Genomic DNA, 13789 nt, shown 5'->3' with positions numbered 1-13789 from the left:
TCATAGGTTGGTACTCTACCACTGAGCTACACCAGCCGGGCTCACCACAGTTTTGTGCTTTATTCACATACACCTTTATTTGTTGGTTCTAGTGTTTCTCTTAAAGTTCATATCTGATAGGTCTTTATATAGAGCTCAGGGCCGGGGTGAGGTGGGGTGGGGAATGATGTTATGCATATAAGAAATAACTATTTTAATGGAGAAGCAGAGTACCTACATATGCCGTTCTTTTCCCTAAAAAAAGTTGCTCTTTAAAAAGCCTCATAACTTAAGCCATACGTTCATATCAAATGTGAAAGTCAAGTTGGGATATATAAGATAGATACAGAAGCAGCCAGCCTTACTAAACGAAAGACCTGACTCTCAGAGTTGGGCTGTGCTCACTCCAGCTTCACCAGCTTGCCTGTGCTAGGGTGTGACTGGCATACAGATACCAAACCTCACCACTGTTCCTTGTTCCCATAGTACCCACAGCTGTTTACAGGAATTCTCTCCCCCTGGAAAGGACTACTGCTCTATGGCCCTCCAGGTAACGAACATTTCTGGTTTGGTCTTGGTATTAAGTGTGCATGCAGAGGATGAACTGACTCATCTGTCCTTACATCAGGATGTCAAAATGGGGCAAACGAGAGCTGAGGAACCGCTCTCCTTTTTTATTTTGCTTGTGACACTGACTTCTGTCTGTAAGCAGAGAAAGGAAGCTCAAATGCCAATCAGACGTTCTCCACTGTGTCTCTAGGGACAGGAAAGACTTTACTGGCCAAAGCTGTGGCCACGGAATGTAAAACAACCTTCTTTAACATTTCTGCATCTACCATTGTCAGCAAATGGAGAGGAGATTCAGAAAAACTTGTTCGGGTAGGAATTCTTTTTTTGTTTTAATGTATAATTGACATACAATATCAGATTCAGGTGTACATTATAGTGATTCAATATGTATACATATTATGAAATGATTGCCACAATAAGTCTAGTTATCACTTATCACCATACAAGTTATTATGATATTATTGACTATATTTCCTATGCTGTCTAGCACATCCCCATGACTTATTTTACAACTAAAAGCCTGTACCTTTTAATCCCCTTCACCTATTTCACCTGCCCCAACCCCTTCCCTCTCTGGTAACCAGTAGTTTGTTTCATAGATACAGGAATTCTTGATTTTGTTAGAATAAGTTCCAGCAAAACACAGTGGTACAAAATGATGTTACAGTTTACTTGTTTTTAAGTGATTTATATGTTAGAATTTATCCGGGATCTTGATTACCCAAAACCCAGGAGATGGTCTATCATATGTACATATTAATTATGCCCCATCAGCAAAATATGATCTCCCTTCCTTTGGGAATTTGACCAACAGCCCTTTTGTGACTCATGCAACTTAGGAATGGAAACTGAAAAAATTGTCTCTGAAGTGGCCTATTTTTTTTCCTTCATTCAAGAAGCATTTATTATTAAGAATGTGCAGTTTATCCAGTTAACATTTATTGAGAGGCTACTACTATATTCTGGTTCCTAATACTAGGTACTCAAAGGAAGACTTAAGAAATGTAAAACTTAATTATTCATTCAGATGCTCTGAGCAACATTCCTCCATAGTGCTAATAGCTGTAGGTTTTATGTTTTTTCTTTCCTTAAGAGATTGCTTCTATCTTTACAATATCTCATTCATAGTCAATGGCATATTTTATATTATAAAATTTTACCTTTTGAGAATACCTGTTCATGATTTATGCCTCAATGTAAGGTGGGTCCCTCTCAGAAGTCCGGTTAAACTATTGCACTTTGTAGAATGACTGATAAGTAATTAATACTAAATGAATGTAAATATTATATATTTTCTGATAAGAAATTACTCTAAAATAGTATGCTTAAATTATGTTTTCTTGGATGGATTATTTTCATAATATTTTGGCTTAAGGAAGGCATAATAGAATATTTTTAAAGGATTGATTTACCAAAAGTAACCTATTATTTACTACTTTGATATTGTTTTCAAACTGGTCCAAATGCATATGTTTTCATAAATTATCTATCACCCATTCAAGATTATAATAGATGGAAATATATGTTGACATCTATTTCTTTGTTCTTCATCTTGAATCTAACTTACCATATCCAACGATGGGGTTGAAGTTGGTTTGTCCTTAATCTATGGTTCTGTGTGATTCTAGTTAGCTGGATTTTAATAAGTTGAAATCTGACTAATTAGAAGCCTCATCAACCAGAAGACTTTTTTTAAAAGTTCCATTTTTATGTGCTGAGGAACAACAAAACTTTTACAAAATGCCTATAGTATCAGTTTAGCTTTATCTCCTGTCCTGAAAAGTATTGTTTAGAACTATGAGCACCAGACATTGCAAGATGCTTGAAGGAAGAATACATTATATTCCCTGGACAGGACTTAGTTAGACAGAAGAGTAAATTCAGCTATTTTATGAATATTCTCAACAAAGATGAAAACTACATGGATTTTATTGTTTAGTGTTGAATAGGCAGAAAAGTCATTTAGCCAGAACTCTTCCTTCTGTGTGAGCATTCTTTTAAACTAAAATTTTCCTCTGCTTCAGTATTATTTTGTTAGTTTTCTAAGAGTGAGGAAATGACTTCTCACCTTACTTTACAATACATTTAAAAAGTAACTAATCTTTTTGGAAAAAATGTACAAAAGGGTATATAGACCCCTAAACCCAGAGGCAACTTACTGCTACAACATATACGTCTATACCCTTCTATACCTTGCAGGATTTTTTTCACTTGGATGTTGTTACACACTGTTATAAGCAGAGCATATTCTTTTATATATCTGAATGGTATTTCATTGCATGGATGTGTCCCAAAACATGTTAAATCAGTCTTTTCTTGATGGACATTTAGGTTGTTTCCAGTCACTTGCTATTATGAACAAAGCTACAGTGGACAGTCCTTTCATACACACGACTTTGCATATGTAGTCATGTAGAGCAATTTATTTGAAGTAGAATTGCTGGGCCAGAGGGAATGAAGATCACTGATTGCCCACCTCCCTGCCAACAGGGTTGCACCAGCTTACACTCCCACCAATGGTGAGTGTGTTTGCTCTTCCACACCCTGGCCAACACTGTGAAGTACCCAGTTTTGAAATCTTTGCCAATCTGATAGTGAAAGTAATATTTCAGTGCTCAAATTCGCATTTCTTCCATTCTAAATGAATTTGAGCATCTTTTTATAAGTTTCGAAGAATTTGTGTGTCTTTTTCTCTGTGAAATGCATTTTTATTTTGGATATTAAAAAAATATTTCAAGAGGAAAACAGATCACCTCTGCTAACCTTGAAGGATCTCACCTTCTATCCTTTCAGAAGCTACTTTATTTTCTGAGCTCTTGAGAAGATCTTCACCTGAAGAATCTTGGCCATGCTGTCAAATTCCTTACTATGAAGCTTTCAGATGAAGATGGCCCTTCAGGACCTTTCCCCTAAATCAAAGAAGCATTCCTACCATTCGCTTCTCTTTCTATTCCAATTAAGAGTTATTTATAGGGAACCCTTGGGTTGTGTTGCTCCCGCCCCTCCTAATGTTCATGCCTCTTAGGAGTTGATGCTATTGAGTAGTTGAGTGGTCTCTTTAGCAAATGCACACACCTGTTGGTGCTTACATCTTTTAACACCCCTCCTCCCCAATTTTATGATTTAACTTCCTCCCAGTACTTTTGAAAATTTTAGCATAATGCTTTCAGAGCACTTACCCAGGGTTCTGTATATTCTCTGGCAGTGGAAAGGGCAGTGGCGTGGTCTATATGGAAACAGAGGCTCCAGATGTGGTTCTCCTTCCACTTGGATGTTTGGTCTCATCTTGCCCCTTGGTCTCTCTGCACCCCAGGGAGCTCTTTGAAAACATGTATGGTTCTAATAAAGAGTTCTAATATTCAACTTTCCATTGGGAAGATTGCTGTCATTGTGACAAGGACAACAAGTTACTTGCTTCTAGTAAGGTTGTCTCTATATGTGTAAAGGCATGTGTGATGAGTGTCCTGGCATTGATGCTCTTCTCTCAGTTCATTAGGCTGAGCCTGTTGTCATGGTCAAATGAAATAGGATTCTGTAAAGGAGAATACTTGAGCATGAGCATGAACACACCACGCACGCGAGCAGTTTTCCATTCAGTGCTAGGGAGACCTGTAAGGGATGATCTGCTACTACTCATGAAAACCACAACCTGGCTTTTTCTGAGTCCTTCCCTCCTTATTCATTCTGTGATGCTTTGCTAATGCTAAGTGACATGGAGAATAAATCCCCTCTGCCAATTAAAGAACCTTAGTTTTTTTCTAAATCTCTATCGCTTTCTCTGATCAGCCAGTGAAGAATTATATGTGGTGCTCAAGAGATCAGTTTCGGGGTTGAAAAAAAAGGTTTCATTTTTTATACTCTTTTCATCACCATCACATCTCCCTTTAGAGCTCTTCATTTTGTTTTTATATGGCTGTTCTTTTGCTGCTTGCTTTCCTGTTCTTTCTCAGTCTATAACATTTTATTCTGGAATAGAACATTTTATTCAACTGGGAGTTGCCTTCAAGTACCCGAGCCTACCAAGCAGCAGTGTTGGGTGGTATGGGAACCCTGTGGAGTAACTTGGGGAGCAGAGAGGGGCAAAATTTCTGTCTTTTTTTACCCATGACTGGAACTCTAGCCTTTCCCAGCAATTCTTCCTCCTGAGAATAGCTCTCTCATTGTCCTTAAAGGATTAGGGACAATCATCAAATGATTTTACATATTCCATGGGTCTTGTGTCCCTATGAAACATGTCATTGACAGGGGTTCTCAGGGATTGGCTAATGGACTGAAAGATCAGGAATTGAGTTTTATCTTAAGCTCCTCTACTTATGGTTAGTAACCTTGAGATAACCACTTAATCTCTCTGGATCTAATTTTACCAAGTGACAAATGGAAATAATTGGACCATCCAACCCTATAGGATATTCTAGGGAGAAATGACTGTAATGATTATAAAGTTGTTAGTGAAATAACAGAGTGCAGCATAAATGGTTAATAGTATAGTCATTCTAAGCTTTTGCTCTTTGGGAGCACCTGAGAACTTTAAATATATGGGTTTGAACATGTGGTTGCTTTTCTCCCACCCAGGTGTTATTTGAACTTGCTCGCTACCATGCCCCCTCCACCATCTTCCTGGACGAGCTGGAGTCGGTGATGAGTCAGAGAGGCACGGCTCCCGGGTAACAGACAGGGTTTTTTTGGTCATCACTTCTCCCCTCTTGTAAGTGTGTTTGATGGTCGGAAGCCCATCGACATTTACCAGCAGAATGAGCCTATTAATAAGCCCACAAATTTTCTGCAGACACACGGAAAGGTCTTTAAATTAGGTCCTGTTAACTGAATAGCTGATTTAAGTAGTTTTTATAACCGGAGGAAATGTCATCCTCCCTTCCCCCCTTCCCCACAGAGTGGTTTTCAGGCCTGAAGATCACCCAGTCCCACAGTCCCAGGCTGCCGTAACATAATAGTCCTGCTGGCTTAAAATAGCCGCCCGTGACCGCCTCCTCTGGAGCCAGAGAGGCTGCCTGTGGGGAACAGGGCTGCAAAAAGCCAAGTCCCGAGAGGGGCAGGCCTTGACGAGATGTGCGAAGCCGGGGAAGCCACCATTTCTCTGTGACATCAGGATGTGGCTCCGCATGTCCTAACTTAAACATGTCACATATGTTATCTCTAAAGATTAAGTGTCTGCTAATGTCCCCGGCAGGAAAGACTGTTCATTTCTAGTTCACTTCTCAGACTATAATGAGCTGTGTATGTGTGTTTTAAGAACGCCTTTCTGTCTTGATCAGAAGTATTTTTCTCTGAAACTTTTTACTAAATTTGGCTCATTTGGCTTGAAAAAAAACAGGTCTCAGGGAAATCTCAACATGACTGCATTCATCAATGGCCTCTGCTAGTAACGGTCTATCATCAAGGCAGAACTAATATTAATAAAGAACAAATAATGAGCTTGTTGGAAATACAACTAGACTATAATTTATGAAATTTTACTCATGAAAACCATTTTCCCACTACGGTCCATGGGACTCTTACCATTGATTGAAAGGGGATGATTCCATGGTGTAGTGGGTGCTGTCAGCCCCAGGCCAGGGTACTTGGCCTCTCTATACAGGACCTGATGGGAACAGACTACCACACAGTGCGGGCTGGGAACCCAGCAGACCTCCTAGCAGTCATCCCCTCTGCAAAGCCCCCAGCCTGCCTGGTCTGCCTCACCCCAGTGACCTGTGCACTCACTCCATCCCTGGGTCCACACAGAGTTGATGAGCTAATCTTGAAACTCTTCATCTACTGTCCTGTCCTGCGTGTGCTCTAGGTTTGTACTGAATGTCTGTTTCCTTGTCTGGAACTTAATCTCTAAACTAGAATCTTCAAATAGTCAGGGAATCAGTGTAGGTGCTTGGAAACCTGCTTGGGTCCTATTATGTTAAAAGAATAATAATTAGCGGCAAATGCTGACTATATATGTAACCATATTGTGGATGGTCTTCTGTCCTAGGAAAAGGTAGGTAGATAGTAAGGGTCACAGTTCATTAAAAGCCACATACCTGGTTTGGGGTGCCCCAAGATTCATGCAGAGATGAGAAGTTGAATGTCATGTTGTTCAGGACGGCATTTTTTGTCCTTTATGTCCATCTATTCAAGTGCAGAGGAAGGAGAGCCTGCCAGATATGGTCAGTATTTACTAGTAGATACTAGTAATGTTCAGATCCTGTGGTGAGCTCTTTGTTGGTGGGAAGGTCATTGGCAGTGGTGATGGGAGCCTGGAGGATGAATTTTCACAGAAGACTGCCTCCCATGCCATTATCTTGCCTCTTATTAAAAGAGAGTGAAACAGACTCAGACAAATAGTTGATCTCTCTTTTTGGACAGTTTATATCCATAAATTATGCGAAAAAAATGAGAAAGTTCTTTTATGCCAGCTATATAAAGGGAAAAGATTATTCTCAATTATGCCATTTATAAAAGGGTAAATAGCACGGCAGGTGGACAGAGCTGGATTCAACCTACCAGAGGCACTGTCTGCCCTTCTGTCATTTTCTAGTTCGCTGCCAACTTTTGGTCTTCTTTTCACTATCATCATTATGTTCACTTGCGTCCTCTCTATTACTGTCTTTGGGAAAATACTACCAAATGGCTTGTTTCCTTCAACTCCAGTCTGAGTGGCTCCTGAGAACGAGGCAGGGAAGGGTTAGCAGTCGGAGGAGAACCCGTTCCACAGCCCCTGAGTCTTTGCTGCCTTGTCATGGAAGTGAAGGCTCTGCCCTGAGGAAACTCACCTCCTTTCTCTCTCTAGGGGAGAGCACGAAGGAAGCCTTCGGATGAAGACAGAGCTGCTGGTGCAGATGGATGGGCTGGCTCGCTCGGAAGATCTCGTGTTTGTCTTAGCCGCTTCCAACCTGCCCTGGTAAGAGATGTAACGAGTACATTTTGAACACATTTTCATGAGCCACTGAGTACTGACGAAGATATCATGTTGACCACTTCGGGCAAAGCCTTGTTGTTTGGTTCCAGCCCTGGGAGATTAATCTGAAGGCTTTCCTATTCAAGTCCTCAATCCTTGCAATCCGTACCATGAAAGAATCTGCCTTAATAGAAGGAACACAGGCCAGGCTACCACTGACAACATTTAAAATGGATATTTTTAAAAGATGTTAAAAATATGAGTTTAAAGACAATTTATTTAGTATGTTTAAACAAGACTTTGGCAAAAAGAACTCTAAAATGCTAAAATCTACAGGACTCAAAAATATTCCAGATATAATATGCTTTGATTTTTAACAGTATTAAAATTAAACTTTTTTTTAAGTTAGGAAGAAAATCTTTTCTTTAATGTTGCACAGTAAATAGGAAGCTAAACAATCTCTAATTAAAAATATAATCTACTCCCAGAATCTTTTATTCAAACTATATCCCAGAGATTTTAAGAACAATTCTAGAAGTGGAATTGGGAAATAAGAGATGTTGACGAGGGAAAACCAATATCTACGCAGAGAGTATATTTTAAAAAATAATTATAATCTCTGTATAGTTTCAAGAATATTTTCACATAGCACGGGAACAGACTGACGAATCTCAGAGGAAAGGGGGTCGGAATATCGGAGAGAGATGAACCAAAGAACTTATATTCATATACATGTAAACCATGGTCCTAGACAATAGTGCATGAGGCCTGGGGGGCAGCTGGTACAATGTGGAGGAGGTCAGTGGGGGAGGGGGAAGGGGAAGGGGACATCTTTAATATTTTCAACAATAAAGATAAATTGTTAAAAATTGCTAATATTAGTAAGCATAATAATATTGGCTATAGCAATGTCAGGAAGAAAAAAAAGAATATTTTCACGCACATGATTTCTTTAGAGATGTGGGTGAGACATAAGACAGATCAGGAAATGCTGCCTTCCCATGGGCAGAGAGGGACGAAGGTCAAGAGAGGTCAATCCACCCAAAGTCAACAGCACATTCTCAACAGAGCTCAAACTTGACACTCTTGTGTCACCCCTGTCCTCCCGCTTCTGTTTCCACCTTCAAAGATGCATCTGGGCTCCCAAAGCAGGGGTCACTGAAAAGTTTGTGTGTAACCTGTTATTTTAAATATATTCATGACTTAAACCTGTTTCCAGTTCCCTTCAGATTTATAAGATGTTCTCTAACATGTTAAGGTGATCAGCATTTTACATTTTGAAGATACTGGTTAGTTACAGATAATATTAAAGCAGGGCCCAAACAGAGATGTGTCATTTAAATGTGACTGTGGAAATCCGTCAGAGAAAGAATCTCTGTTTCTTCATCCATTTGAAACGTGGTTGATCATAACACTTTATGTTGTGTGGAAACAGTAACTTCACGTATGCTTCTTGGAAGGCCTATGCCCCCAGGGAGACCGACCCATTTTCTAGAGGAACAGAGAGCCCTCCACTCCCAGTGACACCTAGGACTCCGTAGAGGAAGTTATTGTGCTGCCACCATTTCCCTAAATTGATCAGTTTTTGGTAAGCCCCAAATAAGATGATTCAGAGGGCAGAAAGAGAAGGAGAAGTTGCAGGAGGAGGAGGAGGAGGAGGAGGAGGAGGAGGAGGAGGAGGAGGAGGAGGAGGAGGAGCCGCTAACAATCAAAAATCAAAGACATTTAGAAGGGATTTTCTGAAGAATTGCCCCTCAACATGTCGAATGGTTAAATACATACATGCTTTTAAGCCTGGATTCTTATATCGCAGATTGCTTTGTTACACTGTATCTTGGAACCAATATGTTCTAACCCATATATCCTTGAGCACTGCTGGGTTTTAAAAAAAACATTTTATTATGAAAAATTCCAAACACTAAAGAAGACAAAAAAGCACAATGAACCCACTGTTGCCTAGTTTTAGTAACTAACAATCTTGCCCAATGATTTCATCTATTCCTACCCCACTTTGTTTGCTGAATACCTTAAATTACACCCCAGATTGTTATTTCTCACATATATACTTCAGTGTACATCTTTTAAAAATAAGGACAGTTTCTTGCATTACCACAATGCCATTATCACCCTTAACAAAATTAATATTAATTCCTTAATATTACCTAATACTCAGTTTATATTCAGATTTCCCACATTGTTCTATAATTGATTTACTAAACTGATATCCAAAGACTTGCATTTTGTAATTGGTTGTTCTCTTAAGTCTCTTTTAATCTTGAACAGACACACCCTCCTTTCCCCTCCTCGAATTTGCCATTGACTTGACGCCAAAGAGATTGTCTTGTAAGAGGTCTAAACTTCCTGAATTTGGCTCATTGTATTCTCATGATAGTATTTAGCTTCTTTTCCTTACCCCTATAATTACTCTAGACTAAAAGTTAGATTGATTAGATTCAGGATCAATATAAAATTTTGGCAAACATACTTCATAGGTGATGCTGTGTACATCATATTGCATTGCATCTAGAGAAAGATAATGCCATGTTGTCCAGCAATGGGTGATGCCAAGATGGATCAGTGGATTCAGCTGTACAGTTTCCATCAATGGTTTTAGATCTTTGCCTGCATCACTTATTTTACTAGAGTTGTGATTCTATCATTCCTTCTGATAGATAACTGGGATTATTCTCTATAATAGAACTTTCTCTCATTTAATAGGGTTATTTAATTACCCTGAAATATAGTTCATACTAGAAAAGCAAGATTCTTTTGCTTTAATTTTTAAAGCTTTTAAAATTATATATATTTTTTATTGATTTCAGAGAGGATAGGAGAGAGAGATAGAAACATCAATGATAAGAGAGAATCATTGATTGGCTGCCTCTTGCAAGCCCCCTACTAGGGATCGAGCCAGCAACCTCGGCATGTGCCCTTGCCTGGAATCAAATCCGGGACCCTTCAGTCCTCAGGCCGACACTCTATCCACTGAGCCAAACCAGTTAGGACTCTCTTTGATTTTTAGAGTCATGAGTTGGTGTCCTAGCAACCTCCAGTGGTAACCAATGAGCAATGATAGGCATTGTATAGATATAAGCTGTCACATGCTCCACAATTAAACTCTCAAGGATTTTTAAAAGAACTCCATAGAATAACTGAACTTGGTTTACTTACACAAAAGGAAACACATTTTTCTGTATCTTGATTTTTTTCTCTCAATAAAATATTCTGGAGATCTTGCCAAATAAACACAGGAAATTCTTCCTTACTTTCTTTTTAGCTGCATATGTGCCATTTAGTGCATATGGTAATCTATCCCAATCACCTAAAGTTAGGCACTTAGGTTATTCCTACTTTTTCGCTCTTACAAATAGTGCTGCCACGAGTAATGGTGTGCATATATCACTTTGTGTATTTGGCAGTGTATCTTTGTGGTAGGTTCCTGGAAGTAGAATTGTTGGGTCAAAGGGTTAATGTGCATAAAATTATAGTAGAGATTGCCAAATTTCCCTCTATAGAGGTTGTACATTTTGTATTCCCACTAGTGTCCTGCTTTCATTACTTAACATTATAGTAAGAACATTTCCAATGTCATTAAATAATCCTTGAAAATTGGATTTTGTAATGGCTGCCCAAAATTCCCACTTGTGAATATACCACAATTTAGTTAATCATTTCTTCCCTGTTGAACATATATGATGTTCCCAACTTTTCTCTATTATAAATAACACTGAAACAAACTTTTTTGAAAAAAAACTTGACAAAAATCTGGTTATTATTTTAGAATAGATTTCTAGAAGTAGAATTACTATATCAAAAGGTATAGATGTTTTTTAAGTTCCATGCTATATATTGTCTAAGTCCTTCTTTAAGGAAGTAGAGTATTTTTATCAAGAATATTAAAACAAACTTTGTATTGGCTTCAGTCTTAGGTGAGGGAGTAAATTTACCTGATTCAAGCAGTCTGTCCCTTTGGGGGAAATAATTAAATCATATCAAACATTGAAAAAACCCAATCCTAAAATCCCCAAAGAAATTCTTTACATATCTCTATATCTCTATCTCTATCTATCTATCTATCTATCTATTTATCTATCTATCTATAATTTTTTTCCCCAGAGAAGAAGGAAGGATAGACAGAATCATCAATTGGCTGCCTCCTGCACGCCCCCCACTAAGGGTTGAGCCCGCCACCTGGGCATGTGCCCTGACCTGGAATCGAACTGTGACCTACTGGTTCCCAGGTCGATGCTCAACCATTGACCCACGACAGCTGGGCCCCAAAGAAATTTTCTACGATTGGGTAGTGGTAGTTCTCATCTGTAGCACCTTTCAGGGCACTGGCTATCCTTTACTGCTTGTTAACTTACCAATTTCCCTAGACAAACCCCTTTTGTCTCCAAGGGGCAGTCATTCTCCCCTTCTCAGCAATGAGAGGGCATGCAGCATCTTTGTTTATTCAGTGCTTCTCCTCTGAGGAGCACCTTCCTGATCTATAGCATCACAGGGAGGACAAGAAGGAAGTGAGAATAACAGCTCACCAGTGTCATTTGATGTGTAAGTAAGTGGCAAGAAGGATAACAAATGTTGCATTGTTAATATTACCACTTAAAATAACAGCCATGTAAGAAATGTTTAGTGAGCACAATTAGGACTAATTTGACTGGTCAAGATTTTTGAGTATTCAGAAACTTAGGCCTGGGAGTCTGGAGGGAAACAAAATACTGAACAGGGCCATTAAGGCAAATACCATCTTTATTATTATTATTTTTTTTAAATTAAATCTTTATTGTTCAGATTATTACATTTGTTCCTCTTTTTTTTCCCCCCCATAACTCCCCTCCTCCCAGTTCCCGCCCCACCCTCTGCCCTCACTCCCCACCCACTGTCCTCATCCATAGGTGCACGATTTTTGTCCAGTCTCTTCCCGCATCTCCCACACCCCTTTCCCCCCCAGGAATAGTCAGTCCATTCCCTTTCTATGTCCCTGATTCTATTATAATCAACAGTTCATTCTGTTCATCAGATTATTTATTCACTTGATTCTTAGATTCACTTGTTGATAGATGCATATTTGTTGTTCATAATTTGTATCTTTACCTTTTTCTCCCTCTTCCTCTTCTTAAAGGATACCTTTCAGCATTTCATATAATCCTGGTTTGGTGGTGATGAACTCCTTTAGCTTTTCCTTATCTGTGAAGCTCTTTATCTGACCTTCAATTCTGAATGATAGCTTTGCTGGATAAAGTAATCTTGGTTGTAGGTTGTTGGTATTCATCACTTTGAATATTTCTTGCCACTCCCTTCTGGCCTGCAAAGTTTCTGTTGAGAAATCAGCTGACAGTCGTATGGGTATTCCCTTGTAGGTAACTGAGTTTCTTTCTCTTGCTGCTTTTAAGATTCTCTCTTTGTCTTTTGCTCTTGGCATTTTAATTATGATGTGTCTTGGTGTGGTCCTCTTTGGATTCCTTTTGTTTGGGGTTCTCCGCGCTTCTTGGACCTGTAAGTCCATTTCTTTCACCAGGTGGGGGAAGTTTTCTGTCATTATTTCTTCAAATAGATTTTCAATATCTTGCTCTCTCTCATCTTCTGGCACCCCTATAATTCTGATGTTGGTACGCTTGAAGCTGTCCCAGAGGCTCCTTACACTATCCTCGCATTTTTGGATTCTTTTTTCAATTTGCTTTTCCGGTTGGGTGTTTTTTGCTTCCTCGCATTTTAAATCATTGACTTGATTCTTGCGCTCCTCTGGTCTGCTGTCGGGAGTCTGTATAATATTCGTTATTTCAGTCCGTGTATGCTTAATTTCTAGTTGGTTCCCCAATATAAGATCGAGGGTCTCATTAGTTTTCTTGTAGATCTCATTAAGTTTATCGGCGGCTTCTAAACAGTTCTTGAGAGACCTTAAAAGTGTGGTTCTGAACTCTATATCTTCCATTGACAATTTTGTCCTGTTTCTTTGTCTCCGCATTTTGTTATGCTTCCTTGGTGCACCCCCTAGTGGTCTTTGTTCGAAGTCTTATAGTTAAATCTTGATTGTTGTAGCTAATTCCAGGGAGGGTTTGACCTCCAGGCCAAGTGGCTATGAGAATCAGCTGTGTCAGCAGTGAGAGAACTTCTGTCCTCTAGGGAGGTGCTAACCTAGCCTTTGCCTGAGGCTATCCGGCAAATGCCTCTGTGCAGGGCTTGGGCGGGGCGGGTCGAACAGGATCAACAGGGTGGGCCGGAGAGAGCAGTTATGGAGGCTCTCAGTCCCGTCCCCAGGGGCTCTGCCTCTCTGAGTCCCAGCACCCGCTGCAAAGCTCAGAGAGAAAGCTGCACTAGCTCTGACCGAAGCCAGACAGTCCCGCCTCT

General features: G+C 39.6%; 1 protein-coding gene across 2 annotated transcripts in view; it reads left to right on the top strand.

Moving 5' to 3' along the window:
- Positions 1-13789, top strand: part of KATNAL2 (katanin catalytic subunit A1 like 2) — a 36114-nt gene that overhangs the window by 15017 nt on the left and 7308 nt on the right. For both annotated transcript variants that reach the window (XM_036322049.1, XM_036322048.1), the window contains exons 8-11: positions 466-529; positions 740-858; positions 5122-5213; positions 7331-7441. In XM_036322049.1, the coding sequence (XP_036177942.1) occupies positions 466-529; positions 740-858; positions 5122-5213; positions 7331-7441 (386 nt within the window). The remainder of the gene's footprint in view (positions 1-465; positions 530-739; positions 859-5121; positions 5214-7330; positions 7442-13789) is intronic.

Source organism: Myotis myotis, unplaced genomic scaffold (genome assembly GCF_014108235.1).
Source record: "Myotis myotis isolate mMyoMyo1 unplaced genomic scaffold, mMyoMyo1.p scaffold_m19_p_9, whole genome shotgun sequence".
In the NCBI taxonomy this organism is placed as follows: Eukaryota; Metazoa; Chordata; class Mammalia; order Chiroptera; family Vespertilionidae; genus Myotis; species Myotis myotis.
This window is presented reverse-complemented; position numbering and strand designations above follow the sequence as displayed.